The sequence below is a fragment of the Artemia franciscana genome, chromosome 15 (assembly GCF_032884065.1).
Source record: "Artemia franciscana chromosome 15, ASM3288406v1, whole genome shotgun sequence".
In the NCBI taxonomy this organism is placed as follows: domain Eukaryota; kingdom Metazoa; phylum Arthropoda; class Branchiopoda; order Anostraca; family Artemiidae; genus Artemia; species Artemia franciscana.
Genome location: NC_088877.1, coordinates 17,525,546 through 17,546,509, shown reverse-complemented (window position 1 = coordinate 17,546,509; position 20,964 = coordinate 17,525,546). Strand labels below are relative to the sequence as shown.

General features: G+C 35.2%; 1 protein-coding gene across 2 annotated transcripts in view; it reads left to right on the top strand.

The window, feature by feature from the left end:
* LOC136036115 (cullin-2-like) overlaps positions 1 to 20,964 on the top strand; it is a 76,188-nt gene that overhangs the window by 7,049 nt on the left and 48,175 nt on the right. For both annotated transcript variants that reach the window (XM_065718129.1, XM_065718130.1), the window contains exons 2-4: positions 6,052 to 6,170; positions 11,236 to 11,436; positions 18,602 to 18,714. In XM_065718129.1, the coding sequence (XP_065574201.1) occupies positions 6,052 to 6,170; positions 11,236 to 11,436; positions 18,602 to 18,714 (433 nt within the window). The remainder of the gene's footprint in view (positions 1 to 6,051; positions 6,171 to 11,235; positions 11,437 to 18,601; positions 18,715 to 20,964) is intronic.

Here is a 20,964-nt window from a genome sequence, read left to right as displayed (position 1 = left end):
CTGTTATTTGAGTAGAATTCTGGGTAAATTTATAGCAAACAGTATAACTAGCTTTTGTACAAAGTGAGTATAGCCTACCACTTGATGCCTTATTTATGCTTTTTACAAATATAATAATTGCTTTTACCAGAAATTTAAATTTAACCACTTCTTAACTTAGCCTAACCTAAACTAACCTTGCTATAAATAATTTTAGCACTAAGAAAATGTAGCATTATTTTTTTGATGGAAAAGATGGCGCTGAGAAAATGTAGTATTATTTTGCAGAAAATGAGCAATAAGTCATACTCTAATTGAAAATTCATCATTTTAAGAGCCCAAAAAGTGCTTAAATTTGAATTTGTGATTGAAGCAATTATTAAATTTGTAAAGAACATGAAAAAAGGCATCAAGAGGTATGTTCACTTTATTGGTAAGTCAGTTATATGAACTCTCATAGTTTTTTGAAAATTTGTCATTTTTAAGAGCTAAAAAGTGCTTAAATCTGAATTTCCAATAGAAGCAATTATTATATTTGTAAAGAGCATAAAAAAAGGCATCAAGTGGTATATTCACTTTATACAAAAGCCAGTTATACTGTTTGCTATAAATTTACTGAATTCTGAGCCATATCAATGTTTTTTTTTCAAAATTTAGGAAATGTATTTGCATATTTTTAAAACCTTGTAAATTGGGATTGAGCAAAGTTATGAAGCCAAAAACAATTTTGTTGTACTTCATTAAAACAGAAGATCTATTTTGCAAGGTTTCACTTTTATAACACACATATTTTTAAAGGTCAACAAAGGTCAGGACCTCTAGAGGGAGAAGGAGTAGAGGTGGGTACTTCAAAATACCTTCCCAGGACATACTTTAGCCTTTAGAACCATCCCTGAAAGTTTCATTTTCCTAGCCTAACTCCATTCCAAGATAGCCAGAAGTCAATCAACTAGAATTTTACCAGGATCTCTCTTCAATGTTGGAAAAGTTATTGCTGAGGCAGTAGAAAAAAAAAGAATCACCATTGATGCTGCAAAAAAAAGTATGCAGATATCCTTAAATCAAGCATGGGCTACATCTAGTAGACTTGGTTTCAGTTTTTTCAACCCCCTCTCCTTTCAATCCCTAAAAACCCTACTTTAAGCCTGATTATTTCAACATAGCAGAAAGTCTTAAAACCCCTAATTGAGAAAACAATCGATGAAATTTTAACAGTTTAAATTCCTGAAATGATCAATTCATTTCTATCCTCAAAATTTAAAAAAAAAATGAAGATTCAATCTCAGATCATTTCAAAAAAATGTTTCAGTATCTTAGCACCTTGCATGCATCATCTAATAAAACATTCATAGATTCCACTCAAATTACTGTATTTCTAAGGATGACTTGGAATCTATTGACTCTATAGAAGTATAGTCATCTATAGAAGTATAAGTTACAAAGGTTGAGATGGATAATCAGCCTCCTCTGTCAGCTGTTAACTTATACATAAATAAACCTTCTTCTTTCAATAATTCTACCTTCAAGAAACTACTTGACCTTTCCTCAAACCAGCTAATACTTGGAGATTTTAATCTTCATTGTCATTTGCAAGATTCAACCCACCCAAGAGACCCTCAATCATTGTTGCTATTGAATTTGATTTGTGTCAGTCAGCATTTCCACATGCTAATTACACCTAAGAATTTAGGAACTTATGTGCATTTCTTCAACCCTTGATCTTTGTTTTATTAGTAACAGACTATCTGTTTATAGTAAGGTGTCCAGGTTCCCTGATAACCTTGACAGTCACCACCATCCAATTATTACAGAACTGTCTAAAAGACTAGTTTTCTCTAAATTCAACATTGCACTTAGATATATTTTCAACAAGGATAATTGGAAGCCATTGGCAGATAAATTGGGAGGTATGGTCCCAGATTCAAATCATCAATAATTACATTGATGATTTAAATGACAATATCACTAAAAGCGTCATTGATGATTCAAATCATTTTTTTGAAAGTCCAAACATAATTAGTAAAAATAGAAAAAAAATCACATCTGGACACAAAAATGTAGTCTGTGAGATTTTGAGTTATGCCATCAGAGGAGTTCCAGATAGTTTTATGTCAGGGTCTGTGAATGAAGAATGTATTTGTAATGATAAAATTGCTGTATTGGCAAAATTCTATTAGGAATTCCCCTCTTTTGTTTAGTGGCCTGTGGCCAAATTTGTCAATCACATCTTCATGGCCTGCATGGTCTTTGCCAGCAATGGTATTCAAGTCACAAATGACAAGAATTACATCCTTTTCCAGGATAGAATTAACTAGATTTTGAAGCTGGAAATAGAGCATTTCAGAATTCTTGTCATCTTTACTGGAGTCTGGATCCTAAACTTGGATTACTGTAAAAATTGATCCTTTCAGCCAGATCATAATAAGCCGTTTATATATGGGGTCGCAGTGCTCAGAGGTTTCCTCACCCTCATGGACTATAGAAAGCCAACTCTTCCCATGCTTGTCAACTTTTGTAGATGTTTCCCATCGTTATGTCCTGAGAGGATAAGGGTGACATTGCCATGTTCCTCTTCATAAGTGAACAGGAAGTGGGTTTCAGATAAACCATTAACACCCCAGGTGTATTGGCTTATCTCTGTCAGAAGGAAGGCTATTTTTCTTTGTTCAGAAAGGGTTCTGGTATTAAGGGTACCAACTGACAGGGTCGCTTTTATCAATATTATGACATCCAGGATTGGAGTTGTCATATTTGGGTAATTCATAGTTGTCACATCATTGGTTGTCCTGGGTACAGTAGTTCATAATATATGGCCTGTGTTGGTTACCCCAGACAGAGTAGCACTAGCTTTAATATTTAGTTGCTTTTTGAAAGTCATCAAAGTAGGTAAAAAGGGAGAGGTTTCTTGGCTGATAAGTTGACAGTGGTAAGCTACTCCTCTCCATCAACTTGCAGTGAATGTTTTCTGTGTCTGGATTGTCCAATCTTTTGCAAGCAGCTATTAGCTTGGGAATCATTAGGTCTAGTTTTATAGTCCAGGTGAATGCTTTACAAAATAGCTAAGTATAGTAATCTTCAATTTACTGATAGTCAACAGTAGAGCCTAATCATAAATTTACAATTGAAGCTTGAGCCTAAACTTACAAAAGACTGTCCAATCTTGTATATGAGACTTCAAAATTAGATCTCAAAGCATCTAAATAACAGACAGACTCCATCATGCAAGAAAGCTTATACCAACACTGCAAGACAAAACCTACAAAAAACATTTAAACTCAGTCAAACTCCCTTCTTTAGTGTCTTACAGGAAAGGAGGAGACATAATAACAACTTTTAAGCTGCTGGAAAGCAACCTATTGGGTCATGTCTTATCCCTGTCCCTTTAAACTACCACGAGAGGACAAACCAGGAAGCTGCAGGTCTGGTCTTTCCTACTCTGGAACAGCCTGTCTAAACCAATGATCCAGTCTCTAACCCTAAAAGCTTTCAATCATGACTAGGTCAATGCTGAATGTAAGCAAAATTGGGATGTCAAATCATTATCTCAAAACACAAAGAGCAAGGTTTTTCCACAGGAAGTTCAATTCCACCTTATCTTGCTGGATATTTGATTTAATGCTTTTATATGTTCAGTTTAAGGCAAATGCTGTAAAGTGGAATGATTGCATTTAACTAGGCTAAGGTGTAAGGGCAACTTGTGCTTAAGTTGCAACTTGTGCTTAAGTGCTTAACTTAAAACTTAAAAAAATTAGTTTTCCCAGATTGTATCCAGCCAATTTCAATTAGCCAAGTCCCAACAATCAGCCAGTTCGAACTATCTGAAACTATCTACATCATATCCAAGATTAGGAACCTTGTTATTGTTATTATTAATATTTATTGAAAACATGTCTTTATACAAAAAGAAAATGACAGAGCACTACAAAGAGAAAAATACAACAGAAGTAAAATATCACTACACAACTGTGACAACATAACTCGAGTTGAAGAAGTTGGCTCCAATCATGTCTTGAAATCTTTTGATTGTGTTTTTATAAGTTTAGAAACAGCTATAGTAGGATCTGCTATGCACAGACTATTGAGCTTTGAATTGAATGTCCAAATTGGATATGTGAGTTGGCATTTTGCAAAACGAAAAAAGTGGAGTGGATTTTTAATTTATCAGTATTAGTAAGAATCTTTCAGAAGGATGCAATGTAGAGGGTGTGGGAGAAAGCAACAGTGTTGTACAGCATTGAAAGATAACGGCGATTGAAACAATGCTTAGCAGACCATGGAAGCATATGAAGCTGATATGCAGCGTTTGGTGCCTTGTGTTAAGAGAAGACAAGTGTGTGAAATGGTATATCCAATGGGAATACCAAGGTAAACGATTTGGTCAGAAGGGTAGATCTTTGAATTCCCAAGCATAATTTCATGAGGAAATGGGCCTTTCCAGTCAAAAAGCACTACGTCAGACTTTTCAACGTTAAATTCAAGACTAGATTTTAAGTATTCTGCTTGCAGTTTTGGAAACCTTCAGAAATTTGGTCCAAAGTTTGGCTAATGTTAAAAATGTCATTAGGAAGGCTGGGGTATAATTATCATTGATAGCAATCATTATGTTTTGAGACACGGTCACTATGGATTAATTAAAGAGCCTATTTGTTCTTCTTTCTAACTCAGTACTGCCTGTAACCAGTTGATATAATTATTTTGTGCCCACGGTTTTTTTAAGAACAATTCTATTGACCCAACCTTAGCTGTGAAATCTCTAAGTTACAATTAGGCAAAGATTCTGATGATGCTTGAACTCTTGGTTACATATATATATATATATATATATATATATATATATATATATATATATATATATATATATATATATATATATATATATATATATATATATATATATATATATATATATATATATATTGCTCGTGGAATACAATAAGAACATGGCTCAAATAATATATATAGACAGAGAAACATACAAATAAATAATACTTACAATTGAAGCAAACTGGTCCGTCCCAAAAGTATCAGGTAAAAGTGAACTTACAAATAGCAATGGCTCAAGGTGTGGTTAATCTCTTTTTCGGGGCATTATATAGTATTTTCACCAAATACAAATCTGGGCATATGCCTCAATTTCTTATTGCACATCCTGTAAAATATCAGGGAAGTGGGTATTTCAAAATGCCCTTGGTTTCCTGATATTTCTTTTATCTGATCTAGATTTCCTATGCCTTCAAATTTCATAATTAGTAGGATAAAATTATTTTAATTTTATTTGAATATTTAATTTAGTTGATCCTACTTATTAATTAAGTACATTTAGGCAACCAAAATACTGAAATTTAAGTTTAGGGAGTTTAGAATTATGTACACCAATGACACCTACTTTGTTCAAATTCTCAATATGAATTTTGAAATGATATATATTCCTTTATAGACATTAAGTTAGCCTATTTTTATTTGATGTCAAAAACATTTTTCTACTTCCTGATAACTTGTACATCATCTTATTGTGGCTGAGAAAGTAACTTTAAAGGCCTAACATTTCTTTAAAATAACTCCTCTTTGATGCCTTAAATACTCTATATTCTATTGCAACTAAATGCAACACGTAACGAACAAAAAAAAATCCAGTAGTATATCAGAAAGGGGAAGATATTATAAGGCCTGTGTCTTGCCATCTGTTTTGGGCTTTTCTTTAGAGTATAGTCAGTATAAAATTATGCGGTTGGGCTATATTAAGAAGTGTATGCATTAATACTACACTGTTCTATTCCATTGATGAACAAAAGGCTTTTGTGTAAAACACGTTATCTTATTAAAGGCTATATGTTTTATATTGTGGTACATTAGCCGATTGCATAATATTCTATTATCATACAAAAAATATAAAACCAATTGTTTTTTTTTCAAAAATAATCACAGGATTTGTAATTTTGTAAATTACATAGTATCTCTAGCTACGATAAACACTAAAAGAACCTTGGCTGAAAATACATTAGAGTTTTTCTAAATATTAAATTGGAGAATGAGAACCCATTCTGCTTTAATCAATTTTTGTCCTAATTGTAGATGTCATTGAGACCAAGGAAAGTGGATTTTAATGACACATGGTCAGACTTAAAGAAGACTATTGATAATATTATCAAATTAAAACCTGTGCCGAGGAGTGTTTGGAATGACAAATTTAGGTAAGTTCATATTTCTGAAACTTTCAAATAAGTTTCAACAAGACCAAATAATGTATTATTGGAATTATGGAGAAAGAAAGGAAATATCCTATTTCTGCATCATTACCTACTTGCTAACTGAGAGGAAAGTAGGAAGAGTTATTCCGCCATAAATGTATCTTATAACTCTTGTTGTGGTTCTAGGTTTAACCACCCCCCCCCCTCCCCGCAGACAATAATCCCCCGCGAAATAGAAGAAAGATTTATCTAAATAGAAGAAAGAATAATCCCGCGAAATAGAAAAATTATCATGAACTGGTTTTGTTTGAATATTGCATGAGATAAAATGTAGAAGGTGGGGGTAGCTACAGCACAATAATTTTAAGGTGTCTAAAAAGATTCTTTGTTAGGGTGATTTTGAAACTGATTGAAAAATTTTTAATTTTATCACTTGGTACTGTCACTCAAAAGAACTTTATGTAAGAGAATGTTTGTTGGTAATTTCTTTTTTAAGGTATTATCTGATCCGGCAACAAATCAGCCGAAAATTTTGACCTCATTCCCCTAATTGAAATTAAAGTAAGATAATTTAAAACATAAATTTATAAAAAAAAGCAGGTGAAAATTTTTGACTTGTGAGTTAAAAAAAAATGCCAACTAAAAATTCTTCTAGTTTGTTATTCAAGTCTGAAATAAATGTTTGGTTTAAATGATACATAAGTTTATTTTTTGTTGTTTTTACTTCTTATTTTTAATTTTTTTTTTTTTTGTATTTTCTTCTTTTTTTTTTCCTTTATTAACTCTTCTATAACAACATTTTAGGGATTTTTGACGAACGTAAAAATAAATTGTTATTAAAACTAGTGTTTCAAAGATTTTGTAAAAGTAAGACCCCCAGGTTCCTTACGAATTTTAGAAGCCATTGCCTATAATATTAGTGGATAGTTCTTTTATTTTAGAATGATACCCTATGACCCCAGACCCCTTTGCCTTTTTTGAAAGCCACTGCCTATGATATTTGTAGATAATTCCTTTATTTTGGCATGATAGGTAATACTTTTTTGTGAACAGGGTTTCATGAATTTATGGAAGCTTTATTTACTTTAACTATTGCTTGTTTATTTGGAATAAGTCAATTTAAATTTGCTTAGCCCTGACTGATAGTTTGACTCCATGCAATTTAAATAAAATTTAAAAAAAATGTGTGCCTCTGAAAGGTACTTCAGATGGGAAAACCTTCAGATGTACGTCTAGTTGTCGCGAACTCGATTGCAAGGTGTGAACTGATTTCATGTAATATAGTTGTCAGTACCAGACCAAGTCAATGTGGAGTAATTAGTCGTACTTCTTAGCCTCACCCTGTTATCTCTGTGTACTTCCATCATAGGACAACATTTCAACAGTAGCCACTACTATTTTCAGCAATTTTCTTTAACCTTTATCTTATCCTGCTATGATTACTAAATACCCCAGGATACGAAAAAAAAATTAACAGCAATAAAAATGTAAAGATAAATACTATAAAATATTCTACACTATATACTCTGCCTTTGTTTTGGAATGCAGGTAGAATATTCCAAAATTCCTTTTTTCTTCATTGTTTTTATTTGTCCTACTTTCCCTTTGGATGCTCTATGTAGCGAGTTTTCTTGGGAGCAATTTTACCGAGGGGCATTGTCCACGGGGGAAATATGTCTAGCAGCATTTGCCTGACCGTTTCCTGTATCAGCTTTGCCTCCAGTTTAAATTGCAAAGAAACTTGGAATTGTAACTTACTGATTTTTACATGTTTAGTATTTCAAGTGTTGTGCGAAAAAGCATTTTTGTTTTTTTTGTGTGTGTGGAATATTAGCAGGACCTTGATCCTTAATTGCTGGTTGATCATTTAATTTTGCATGGGTGGTAATCTTGAACTGTATATAGTTTACATATTTTTAATAAGCGTCTTAAGTGGAATATTTTTCACTACAGCACTTAGAAGAATGAAACAGTCAAAATAAAGAGAAACATGATTTTCGTGGATTTTTGGAAGTTAAAGCCCCTTCGAGGAAACTCTTCCCTAAATCTGGAGTGCTCAAACTGTTTTTTCATTTGGGACCAAAAGGAATGGAAACCTGAGGACTAGAACTTTTTTTATTAAATAAAAAAAACAAGTTTTTTCAACTGAAAGTAAGGAGCGACATTAAAACTTAAAACGAACAGAAATGACTTCGTATATGAAAGGGGCTGCTTCCTCACCAACGCCCCGCTCTTTACGCTAAAGTTTGACTCTCTCTCTCAACTCTTCTTTTTAAAACAGTAAAAAACTTTAGCGTAAAGAGCGGGGCGTTGGTGAGGAAGCAGCCCCTTTCATATACGAAGTAATTTCTGTTCGTTTTAAGTTTTAATGTCGCTCCTTACTTTCAGTTGAAAAAACTTGTTTTTTTTTTTTTTTTATTTCTGAACGTTTTTGAATCAATGCATGTTTGGATTTTGGGCTCTCCGCAGAGGAATAATTAAAACGAAATTTGCATATTTATTTTTTTTTTGGCTAAATGGCTTTCTCATAATTTTGATAGAATGATTTTGAGAAAAAAGAGCGGGGGAGGAAGCCTAGTTGCCCTCCAATTTTTTGGTTAATTAAAAAGGCAACTAGAACTTTTAATTTTTTACGAATCTTTTTATTAGTAAAAGATATACGTAACTTATAAATTAGTTTACGTAAAGAACTTTTTATTCTCATGTTTTTATTACATATATGAGAGAGTTCGCCCCCTCGTCAGTACCTCTCTCTTTACACTAAATCTTAAATTTTGTCCCAATTCATTAAGAATGACCCCTGAATCACAAAAGCTGTAGAATAAATAGTTGACCTTACTAAAAATACTTTAGCGTAAAGAGCGAGGTATTAGGAGGAGGTGAGCCCCTCATATGGGTAATAATTTCTGTTTTAAGTTTTAATGCTGCTCCTTACTTGCAGCTGAAAAAACTTTTTCGTAATTATTTTTTCTATGTTTTTTTTTAAATAATGCTAGTAAATCCTGCGCTCCCTTCATGGAAATTTTCTTCCCCCATGGCAAATTTCTTGATGGAAAGTTCCCCCAGCATATCCCCCTCTTCTCAACCCCTTACCCAACCAAAAAATCCTCCTGAAAACGCCTGTACACTAACCATTACTATATGTAAGCACTGGTCAAAGTTTGTAACTTGTAGCCCCTCCCACGGGGACTGTGGGGGAGTAAATCGTCCTCAAAGACATAGTTATAAGGTTTTTCGGCTACGCTGAATAAAATGGCTATCTCAGAATTTTGATCCGTTGACTCTGGGAAAATAATTAGCGTGGGAGGGGGCCTAGGTGCGCTCCAATTTTTTGGTTACTTAAAAAGGGCACTAGAACTTTTCATTTCCGTTAGAATGAGCCCTCTCGCAACATTCTAGGACAAATGGGTCGATACGATCACTCCTGGGAAAAAAAAAACAAACAAATAAACATGCATCCGTGATCTGCCTTCTGGTAAAAAATACAAAATTCCAAATGTTTGTAGATAGGAGCTTGAAACTTCTACAGTAGGGTTCTCTGATACGCTGAATCTGATGGTGTAATTTCGTTAAGGTGTAAATCGTTAAGATTCTATGACTTTTAGGGGGTGTTTCTCCCTATTTTCTAAAATAACGCAAATTTTCTCAGGCTCGTAACTTTTGATGGGTAAGACTAAACTTGATGAAACTTATATATATAAAATCAGCATTAAAATGCGATTCTTTTGATGTAGGTATTGGTATCAAAATTCAATTTTTTAGAGTTTTGGTTTCTATTGAGCCGGGTCGCTCCTTACTGCAGCTCGTTACCACAAACTGTTTGACAACCTAAGATGTGTTGTGTTTCAATAATTCTTAATGTGCATAGGTGTTATTTTATAAGGAAGGGCCTCTGGAGCCAAAGTAACCCCTGGAACTGGGCTTGGCATAGCTGCGTCTAATTTCTTCTCTGTTTTTTTTTTCTCTTTTTTGTGTGACAGAAGGTTTTTTTTTACTGAATTTTTACATGTTTTGTATTTGAAGTGGAATGCAAAAAGAGTAAAAGTAATATGTGTACACCTTCGACCCGTGGTAGCTCATTTGAAGATCAGGTTTGATAATCTATGGTTATAGATGCCTATGATGAAAATTTGGGTTCAGCAATATAGGAAATGTCCTCTCTGCTACTGCGATGCCAGGTCATACCTTTTTAAGATCTGGTGGAACAGGAGGACTGGGTAAAGGGAATTCATAAATTGCCTGTACGTAAGAAACGTAAACAGAGAGGAAACTTTTAGGAGTAAACTTCCCCTGAAGCGTCGATATTTTTACCAATTTTCCTATAATCACTTGTTATATCCTATGTAAAACACTTATTTTCATTTTTCCAAACTTAGACCCGCTCTCTCTCTCTAAAAAAAAGTTCTGATTAATTGCCTGTTGTAGGCTCATCAGATGTCGCAGCACTATATTCATTTTTATGGAAATTCTTAAGACGAAGTACATGCTATGAAACTTAAAACAATCGACGCTCTTCGTTCTTGGGCAAGAACGCGCGTTAGTTTTGAAACTCAGCAAAATATTCAGATAGTGCTTTTTGTCTATAGATTTTATTACAATTAATTTTGGGAATATCCTGCATGTGTTTCAACGGTGTATTTAATGCATGTTTTTTATTAGCCGGAATGTTTATCGACTCGTTTCTTCCAAGGAACAGTCTCCTGGAAGGTCACTTTTAACTCAATTAAAAAAGATTTTAAACTGTTTTAGGCGTTTAAAATTATTAACAATGTTCATGGCGTATCATCGTTATTTTGTGATGTCGTGAATGTTTTTATATTTTAACACAACCAACTCTGATGCCAAATCTAAAATCCAATGCGTCTGTTTCATTCTTTAACTAGTAAATATCAAGCTTAGTAATTGAACTTTGGCCATTGATATTCTGCCGTGGAGCAGAATCCAAGATAGAATACTGCTCCTCAGTATGTTTTGTTTAAATTATGTAAAAAGCTAGAAGCTGTCTTCGCCTATGACTGCTATTACAACGGGAAACAACGTTTCATTAGTATTTTATTTATTTTTTCAGTGATATTTATTCCCTTTGTGTCGCCTGTCCAGATTCATTTGCAGAGCTGCTTTATGATGAGACGAAGAAATTTATTCGAACGCATCTAATAGGATTGCACAAAGAGATTGCAAGCGATGACAAGAGTCACCTGTTAGCCGACTATGCTAAATATTGGAAACAGTACAATCAAGGCATTGACTTTTTGAATAAACTCTATACGTAAGTATTATTCATAGTGACTAAATAATCGACAGTTATGAATACTAGAATTCATGAATTATGAATATAGTGACTAAATAAATACTAGATATTGTATCTTCTCTACATAAAGAAAGATGAATTTTCGGAAAGGTTTTGTTAAGTGTGTATTGGGCTTTGAGAGACTAAAAACATGATTTATAAGGATTCTCGATCCCCTGTTCAAGAAGGTTTCAGAAGGGGTGGCTCCAGAATTTGATATAATAACCAGGGATGTATCCAGTTTTTTGGGGAGGAGGATGTATAAAAGGAATTTTTTCGGGGGGAGGGACTTTACAAAAAGAACCTTCAAAAATTGGTCATTTTTGTTACATTTTTATGAGTCAGACAAACATTTAGGGGGGAGGGTTCAAACCCCCTAACACTTCCTCCCCCTGGATACGGCCTTCATGATAATTCTGCAAAATGTCGTAAACTTGTGCTCCGCATGAAACAGAACCATTATTGTCTTAAAAAAAAAAATTTGGATGTTCTAGTCAAAAGTTATATGTATTTAAAAGGGTACATAAAAATAAGCGCGCTTGACTTAAGACATCTTGTTAAATGTTTATAACTTTTCAACAGTGAATTTTTGAAAAAGAAAATTTATGCTTCATTTTGCAAGGCAGCCTTGTTTTGTATATTTTTGTTTTTCTTATAGAAGACTGTTTTCTTTATAATAGCATTTTAAGGGGAGAGATTAGGGATCACCCTTGCAGATGTTCATGGCTCTCATGCAACCGGAGTTATCTGTTGTGGGTTTTCAGATTGAGCTCCATAAACACTTGAAAATGTATTCTATTAAGCGTTTTTTCTTCTTCTTGTTTCCTCTCTCCTTCTTATATTATTTCGCTGAATTTTGTATATTAATGTTAAAACTTAAGGCATTGATTAATTCAAATTTAAGATGATCTTGTTTGAAAGTGAATTTGGGAAGAAAAAAGGCAGTGGTTCCAAGAAGGGAGGCGGGGGTAAAGGAGCATTTGTCCTCCAAAATTTTTGTCCTTTCCTCCCCCTCCCCCCCCCCCCCGGTTTCGAATAATACCTTTGTTTAAGTATTTTCATTGAAAATGGGTTTTCTGTCATTTTCATTGGAAAAGGAAAAAAAGATAAAGCTCCATTGGAAAGGGAAAGCTCCAAAGCTTGATTCAGTTTGTAAATCTGATTCGCAAAACTAAAGACGATTATTTTATGTGGTTATCTTAATTGTATGAAGGTTGATATACCTAAACTGTGATTTTTGAGATCCACTTGTCATGTTCGAAATTTACAACATGACATTCCCCGTTCAAAGTGTCTCTTCTATTCCTATAATCTTTTAGTTTTAATGATTTCATTCAAATTTTTTCGCCAATTTCTATATATTTTCTGCCCCTCACCCCCCTTAAATTCGCTGCTTATGTGTCTGGAAGTACAATAATGATCTGAACTTCTTTTATTTAAGATCAGAGCGATACAGGTAAGGAATTTCCAAAAAGAAAGGTCAAGTAATGAAATGGGATATGGCAAAAATGAGCTTTGTGGAGGTCGTTGTATAAATTCACAATTGTTAAAAAAAAATACAATTTCTCGTTTGACTTTAGTTAGTGGATTGAACTTAGATAAATGTCTTTATTTAGCTCTAAATGGGTACCAGGAGAAACCTGGGGAAGGTAAACAGGAAGGGTGTGCAAAAGCACAGGACGACTGGCCCTCATCCCCTCCCCATTGTACTTCCTGGCTGAAGCGCCTTGAGATGGAGATCAGCACCGCTGGTTTGGACCTTAAGGATCTATTGCCGCATCATTTACCTTTACCTTTTTAGATAAATGTCTTTACCAATGAATTCGTCGTGAAAGTTTGAACCAAAAATGCATTTATTTATAGTTTTGTTTATAAGTTCTGGGTGTCTCAGGGGATTTTCTTTTGTATTGTTATTTCTGAAATCTCAAGCGATTATTTTTGTATTCTTCTGTCCGATGGTTTTATTCGAAAATTCTGATGCCAGCGTCCTGTGAAATCCCAGAACTGATCCTGAAGGAATAGACTAGTTGAGTAAGTTCAAAAGTAGCCTTTAACGTCCTATCACAAGCCAATATGGGCCGACTTTGCACACCGGAGTCGATTGGTAAAATTTGTAAAGGAAATAAAATACAAGGATAATTTTGTATTGTGAATAAAAAATACAAAATTTTGAAGTTGAAAATATAAACATTATGCCATGAGTGGCAAAACGGGAGTGGGGTGAGGAAGAGGACATATACACCATATCAACGATGTACGGGGAAAAGTACTTCTATGCCTTTCTATGGAAAATTTTATTGGTGTAAAAAAAGTTTTTTTTTGCTAAAGCAGAACAAGAGAGACGAGGTCGAAGTGGGGGGGGGGGGTATTTGACTAAAAAATAGCTTTTTCTAGGTTTATGGGGGCCACTGTTGAGGAAACACAAAACATTTCTATTCTCCGGTCCCTGAAGGTTACCAGTTTTGCTCTCTAAAGAGGGAGATATAATGGACTTCGCAATTAAGATAATTCTTAGACACCTTTTTTTGGACTGCCTCTATTTTGACTGACAATCCATTTGAAATGCCAGGCTGCTCAACAAGACAGATGCCCTCGAGGATTAAGTTTTCAAGAGAGAAAAATTCTCAAACAATGCAATTAAGGACATTAACTTTTTAAGGAGCCTAAGGGGGGAAAATGTAGTGTTTGCGCCTTTTAAAATATCGTTAGTACGGTGATCTCATTTTAAACCTCTTTAGATTGTAATACCAATAATTTCCTAGTAATAAATAACATTTCAAGGGGGACGAAATATAGGGTTAAGCCTGCAGTATGATCACTAAGGGGGCTAAAGCTTCACTCTCATTGTGAAGACGGTGGTTCATTTTGGACAATTATACATTATTTAAAAAAGCAAATAAACCAAATTAGCTCTTTCTCAAAGCATTGTTCTGCAAAAGCTAAACTTGTATTTAAATTTTTTGGTTTGAGGGGGTGCTAGCCATCCTCAAATGTGGGACAACCTTGTGTAGCGTATTAAAACGGACAGAAAACTGATGAAAACATTTTTTTTAAGTTCAAAATAAAAAATAGTATTAAAACTAAATAACAATATAAATTATTCCGGACTTTTTGTTCCCTACTACAGCAAAAGTGAAAGTGAAATGGGTTTAAAAAGCTGTTTTTTCACCATACCTTACGAATGGAACTGTTTATTGATGTACGTTTACTTTAAACAACAAAACTTTCACTTCAAATGTTTTAAAAGGCAATCGGTGAATTTAACACTTGCATAAACCCCATTGACTACATTTGTTGTACTCACAAATGCTTTCACTGTAGAGTGCGAGCTAAGGAGGGAGCAGCTCCCTTCATATGTGGAATAATTTCTGTTCGTTTTGTGTTTTATTGTTGCTCTTTGCTTTTGCTAAAAGTAAACTCGCGTTATTTATTTCTTTTTTCCGCCAGGGCTACCAGTATAGAGAGATCTTCAGTGACTCATAAAAATTATTACTTATATTTATGTGCTTATTGTAAATTCATCTTGATAACTCCATCATAAAGTGCCATGGGGCACCAAAGAGGCCCTCTTTGTTCCATTTCTGGCGTGAAAAGACTGGGAAGCATTGCAAGGGTACTATTGCAATTCCCATAGACGAAGATTGAAAAAAATATTCCTTATTCTATTTGATTAACGAAGAAACGAAGAAATAGTGTCGCAGAATATGTTGCAAAATGAAAGCTGGGATAGTAGTACTACCCTAATATATCGAAAATCATATCAATAAGCAAATCAGCTTGATTTCTTTGGGATAGCCTTTACGTTTCTTTAAAGAAATTATCATGTTTGATTATCTAAATTGTCTTTAATTATCTAAATTGGATAATTATAAACTGTTTTTGCTTTAAAGTTTAATGATAATTTCACATAAAAAGTAGATAACTTTGAAGACCACCCTGCCTTTCCATGGCAAAAGTATAACAGTTCAAAATAGGGATGAAACCTTTTAATCGACTGTGAACAAATATAAAAATTTTCACTGGATATTTCGGACACATATACAGTGTTCATCATGAGCAGTAAATATCTTTTTCACTGTCGATTAAAAGGTTCCATCCTTATTTTGAACTGTTATACTTTCGACATAAAAAGTGCGAAAGGTGTGTAATGTTAGCGTCTCTTATTTTCTAAAGCTTAGAGCCAGGTATTAACAAAGATTCAAAGCTGCCAGTAGCAGAATTCAACGGTATTCCAAGAGCTGCCGACACTTTAGCAGCACAACTTGTGTTTTGACAGCTAATCTTTGAGCAAAAAGAGTTTTATACATAAAAATGGTATTTTCAGACAAAATTTGCCAACAAATTCAAAAACTGCCAAGTAGCATTGCTACTTTGCTACCCTTGACGGGGTAGCAAATTATACTTTCCCTTTTTAGCAGAAATTATACTACCCTTTTCCATAACGGCTTAGTACTGAAGTGATCTATGCACCCATAAGTTGAAAGAAAGTAGATAACTTTATGTAGCTGGCTTTTTATGGCACTTGGTATTAACCAAGTGACATATAGCAGTCGCCAATTCTGTCGGTCTGTCTGTCTGTCTGTCGGTCTGTCTGTCCCGGTTTTGCTACTTTAGGCACTTCCAGGTAAGCTAGGACGATGAAATTTGGCAAGCGTATCAGGGACCGTACCAGATTAAATTAGAAATAGTCGTTTTCCCGATTTGACCATCTGGGGGGGAGTGGGGGCCCGGTTAATTCGCAAAAAATAGAAAAAATGAAGTATTTTTAACTTATCAGCGGGTATTTGGATCTTAATGAAATTTCATGTTTGGAATGATATTGTGTCTTAGAGCTCTTATTTTAAATCCCGACCGGATCTGATGACATTGGGGGGAGTCGGAGGGGGAAAACCTAAAGTCCCGGTTTTGCTACTTTAGGCACTTCCAGGTAAGCTAGGACGATGAAATTTGGCAAGCGTATCAGGGACCGGACCAGATTAAATTAGAAATAGTCGTTTTCCCGATTTGACCATCTGGGGGGGGGGAGTAGGGGCCGGTTAATTCGGAAAAATAGAAAAAATGAAGTATTTTTAACTTATGAGCGGGTGATTGGATCTTAATGAAATTTGATGTTTGGAATGATATTGTGTCTCAGAGCTCTTATTTTAAATCCCGACTGGGTCTGATGACATTGGGGGGAGTTGGAGGGGGGAAACCTAAAATCTTGGAAAACACTTAGAGTAGAGGGATCGGGATGAAACTTGATGGGAAAAATAAGCGCAAGTCCTAGATACATGATTGACATAATCGGAACTTATTTGTTCTCTTTGGGGTAGTTGGGGGGGGGAGTAAGTCTTAAAAATTAGAAAAATGAGGTATTTTCAACTTGCGAACGGGTGATCGGATCTCAATGAAATTTGATGTTTAGAAGGATATCGTGTCTTAGAGCTCTTATTTTAAATCCCGACCAGATCTTGTGATTGGGGCGGGGAGTTGGGAGGGGGAACCTAAAACTTGGAAAACACTTAGAGTGGAGGGATCGGGATGAAACATGGTGGGAAAAATAAACACAAGTCCTAGATAGATGATTGACATAAACGGAACGGATCCGCTCTCTTTTGGGTAGTTGGGGGGGGGGGGTTAATTCTGAAAAATTAGAAAAAATGAGGTATTTTTAACTTACGAACGGGTGATTGGATCTCCATGAAATTTGATTTTTAGAAGGATATCGTGGCTCAAAGCTCTTATTTTAAATCCTGACCGGATCTGGTGACATTGGGGGAAGTTTGGGGTGGGGAGACCTAAAATGATGGGAAACGCTTAGATTGGAGGGATTGGGATGAAACTTGGTTGGAAAAATAAGCAAAAGTCTTGCATACGTAATTTACATAATTGGAACGGATCCGCTCAATTGCGGGGGGGGGGGGTAATTCTGAAAAATAAGAAAAATAACGTATTTTTAACTTACGAAGGAGTGATCGGATCTTCATGAAACTTCATATTTAGAAGGACCTCGTAACTCTGATATCTTATTTTAAATCTCAACCGGATCAAACGTAATTGGGGGGGGGGGCAGTTGGGGGGACCGGAAATCTTAGAAAATACTTAAAGCGGTGAGATCAGGATGAAACTGGATGGGAAGAATAGAAACCTGTCTAAGATACGTGACTGACATAACTGGACCGGATCTGCTCTCTTTGGTGGAATTGGGAGGGGGGAGGTAATTTTGAAAATTGAGGTATTTGTAACTTACGAAAGGGTGACCAGATCTTAATGAAATTTGATATTTAGAAGGATCTTGTGCTATAAAGTTTAACTTTAGGTTCTGACCTTCTCACAAGTGCCAAATGAGCTCTTGGCTCTTGGCTCTTCCGACCTCGTACCATATGAGCTCTCGGCTCTTCCGACCTCGTCCAAATGAGCTCTTGGCTCTTCCGACCTCGTACCATATGAGCTCTCGGCTCTTCCGACCTCGTCATAAGTGCCATATGAGCTCTTAGCTCTTGTTTTTCTGGGTGGATTCATTTCAAATTTTAGATCCCGTCTGTCTGGCATTTATTGCCAAGACATTTGCTGTTTTGGAATCAGAGGTATATTGAGGTAGTGTAATTTCATATGTTGCGTACAAACATGTTTATTGATAGTATATACTATTTTCAATAAGCTTGGCTGGAAATTTTAAGGAATTACTATCTATAATAAGTATAATTACTACATGAATTTACTTTAATTGTCTTTTTACTTTTTTAAAAGTAAAAAAAGAAAATTATACTTTTCTGAATAATTACTTAAAATAAACAAAGTATCGAAACTTTTGTGGGTTTTAGCATACATGGGTGTTTATTAACTTTGTTTCAGTATTCACAAAATTCAAAACTTAGAAATTTCCACTTCGCTAATAATCACTGATCATGTTCATGGATCTGAGAGATGGTAGTATCTTAGTTTTTTGCATGACCGGAACCTGACGCTGTCTTTTTTATATTTTTTTTGCAATCTAGCTATGTGAAACTGAAATTTGATAAGGTATTTCAGGGATAGGCTTAGGTTATTTTCTAATGAGTATGTTTTAACTACTAGTGAAGCCTTGCTGAACATTGGAGTGCAGTATTTTCTTTTTTTTTACGAGACTGCTTGGTGATTCAATTTTATATTTTATTTTTAGATATTTAAATTCTCAGCATATCAAAAAAAGCAAGCACATACAAAATCCAGATCTTCTCTATGGCACGTTACCTCATGACAGTGGTGACCAGATGAAAGAACTAGGAGAGCTTGGTAAGATGATGAACCCTTTTTCTATAAATCTTTTCCCTTGAAGGTGAACATCGATAAATGCTTGGGTTCCCTGTCCGGAACTGTTTGTACACAACCTTTCCTGCCATGTAGGTATGTTAATTCTCTGAAGCTGATAACTCTCTGAAACTGCTCAAAACTACTTTTTATGAAAAATGACACTGTATTAGGTATTACGACCTTTAATCGACACTTTAAATCTGAAGCTTGAAGTCGTAAACCTAAAGCTTTGTAAATTACCGATGTCTCATGTACAGTGACTAGTCACCTTTGATCTAGAGATGGAAAGCTCTGAAGATGGAAGTACAGTAAAAAATCATTCTAGCTTTGGGTTGCCACTGTCAGGTTTTCTCCAAAAACGACGTGAATGTGGTGCTCTCGGGTCTTGTCTAACTTCTCATGGTCAAGATTACTGTGTTTGTTCCGTTATTTTGTAGGTCATGTTTGGTTTATTGTCAGCTGATATAGCTCTATGATAACTCTCTGGAACTGCTCAAAACTACTTTTTATGAAAAACGACACTGTATTAGGTACTACGACCTTTAATCGACACTTTAAATCTGAAGCTTGAAGTCGTAAACCTAAAGCTTTGTAAATTATTCGGTGTCTCCTGTACAGTGACTAGTCACCTTTGATCTAGAGATGGAAATCTCTGAAGATGAAAGTACAATAAAAAATTATTCTAGCTTTGGGTTACCACTGTCAGGTTTTCTCCAAAAACGGCCGTGAATGTGGTGCTCTCGGGTCTTGTCTAACTTCTTGTGATCAAGATTACTGTGTATGTTCCCTTATTTTGTAGGTCATGTTTGGTATATTGTCAGCTGATATTGCTCTATCTTTAAAAAACTAATCTGAATCTAAACCTTGAAGATTTTTTACTATTCGGCTCAAGCACTTGAACTAAAATGTAACTACAAGTTTAACATCGACGGTAGCTGAGAAACATTTCTTTCCGTGAGAAATTGAGCTGTGTTTCCAAATCGTAATACTTCGTGTTTTTCTTTCCTGTACAGTTGTTTTGTCGCAATTAAATCGAAGGTATGTCTGAATCTTGTCAAAGATTTGTAATAGCTTTATAATTGAGAATTGTAGAGGACACTGCTCTAAGTCCACATTTAATATTTTGAAGTTTGTACGTTTTTATGGCACTTGGTAAATACCTAGTGCCATGTAGCGATCGCAAATTCTGTCAGTCTGTCAGTCGGTTTCGGTTTTGCTAGTTTAGGCACTTCCAGATAAGCTAGGACAATAGAATTTGGCAGGCGTATCAGGGACCTGACCAGATTAATTTAGAAATAGTAGTTTCCTCGATTCGACCATCTGGGGGGAGTGGGGGGACGGTTAATTCGGAAAAATTAGAAAAAAAATAGGTATTTTTAACTTACGAACGCATGATCGGATCTTAATGAAATTTGACATTTAGAAAGATATCGTTTCTCAGAGCTCTTATTTAAGATCTGGTGATCTTAAATGGATCTGGTGACACTGGGGAGGGTTGGAAGGGGAAACCTAAAATCTTGGAAAACACTTAGAGAGGATCGGATTAAACTTGGAGGGAAAAATAAGCACAAGTCCTAAATACGTAATTGACTTAACCAGAACGGATTCGCTCTCTTTGGGGGAGTGATCGGATTTTAACGAAATCTCAAATTTAGAAGGATCTCGTAACTCAGATCTCTTATTTTAAATAACAACTGGATCCAGTGTCATTGGGGGAGTTGGGACAAGGGGGACCGAAATCTCGGAAAACACTCAGAGTCGACGGATCAGGATGACACTTGGTAGGAAGAATAAGCACAAGTCTTAGATACATGATTTACATAACCGGACTGAATCTACTCTCTTTGGGGGAGTTGGAGGGGGTGTTGGTTCGGAAAAAAATGGAAAAATTAGGTATTTTAGCTTTCTGATCGTCATGAAATTTGATATATTAGAATGAACTCATGTCTCAGAGCTCTTATATTAAATCCAGATCAGATCTGGTGACATTGGGGGGAGGAGTTGGAAGGAGAAACTGGATATCTTGGAAAACACCTAGAATGGAGAGGTCAGGACGAAACTTCGTGGGTAGAATAAGTAAATGTCGTACATACGTGATTGACATAACCGGACTGGATCCACTCTCTTTGGGGGAGCTAGGGGTGCCCAGTGCTTTGGCGAGTTCGGTGCTTCTGGACGTGCTAGGACGATGAAAATTGGTAGGCGTGTCAGGGACCTGCAGAAATTGACTTG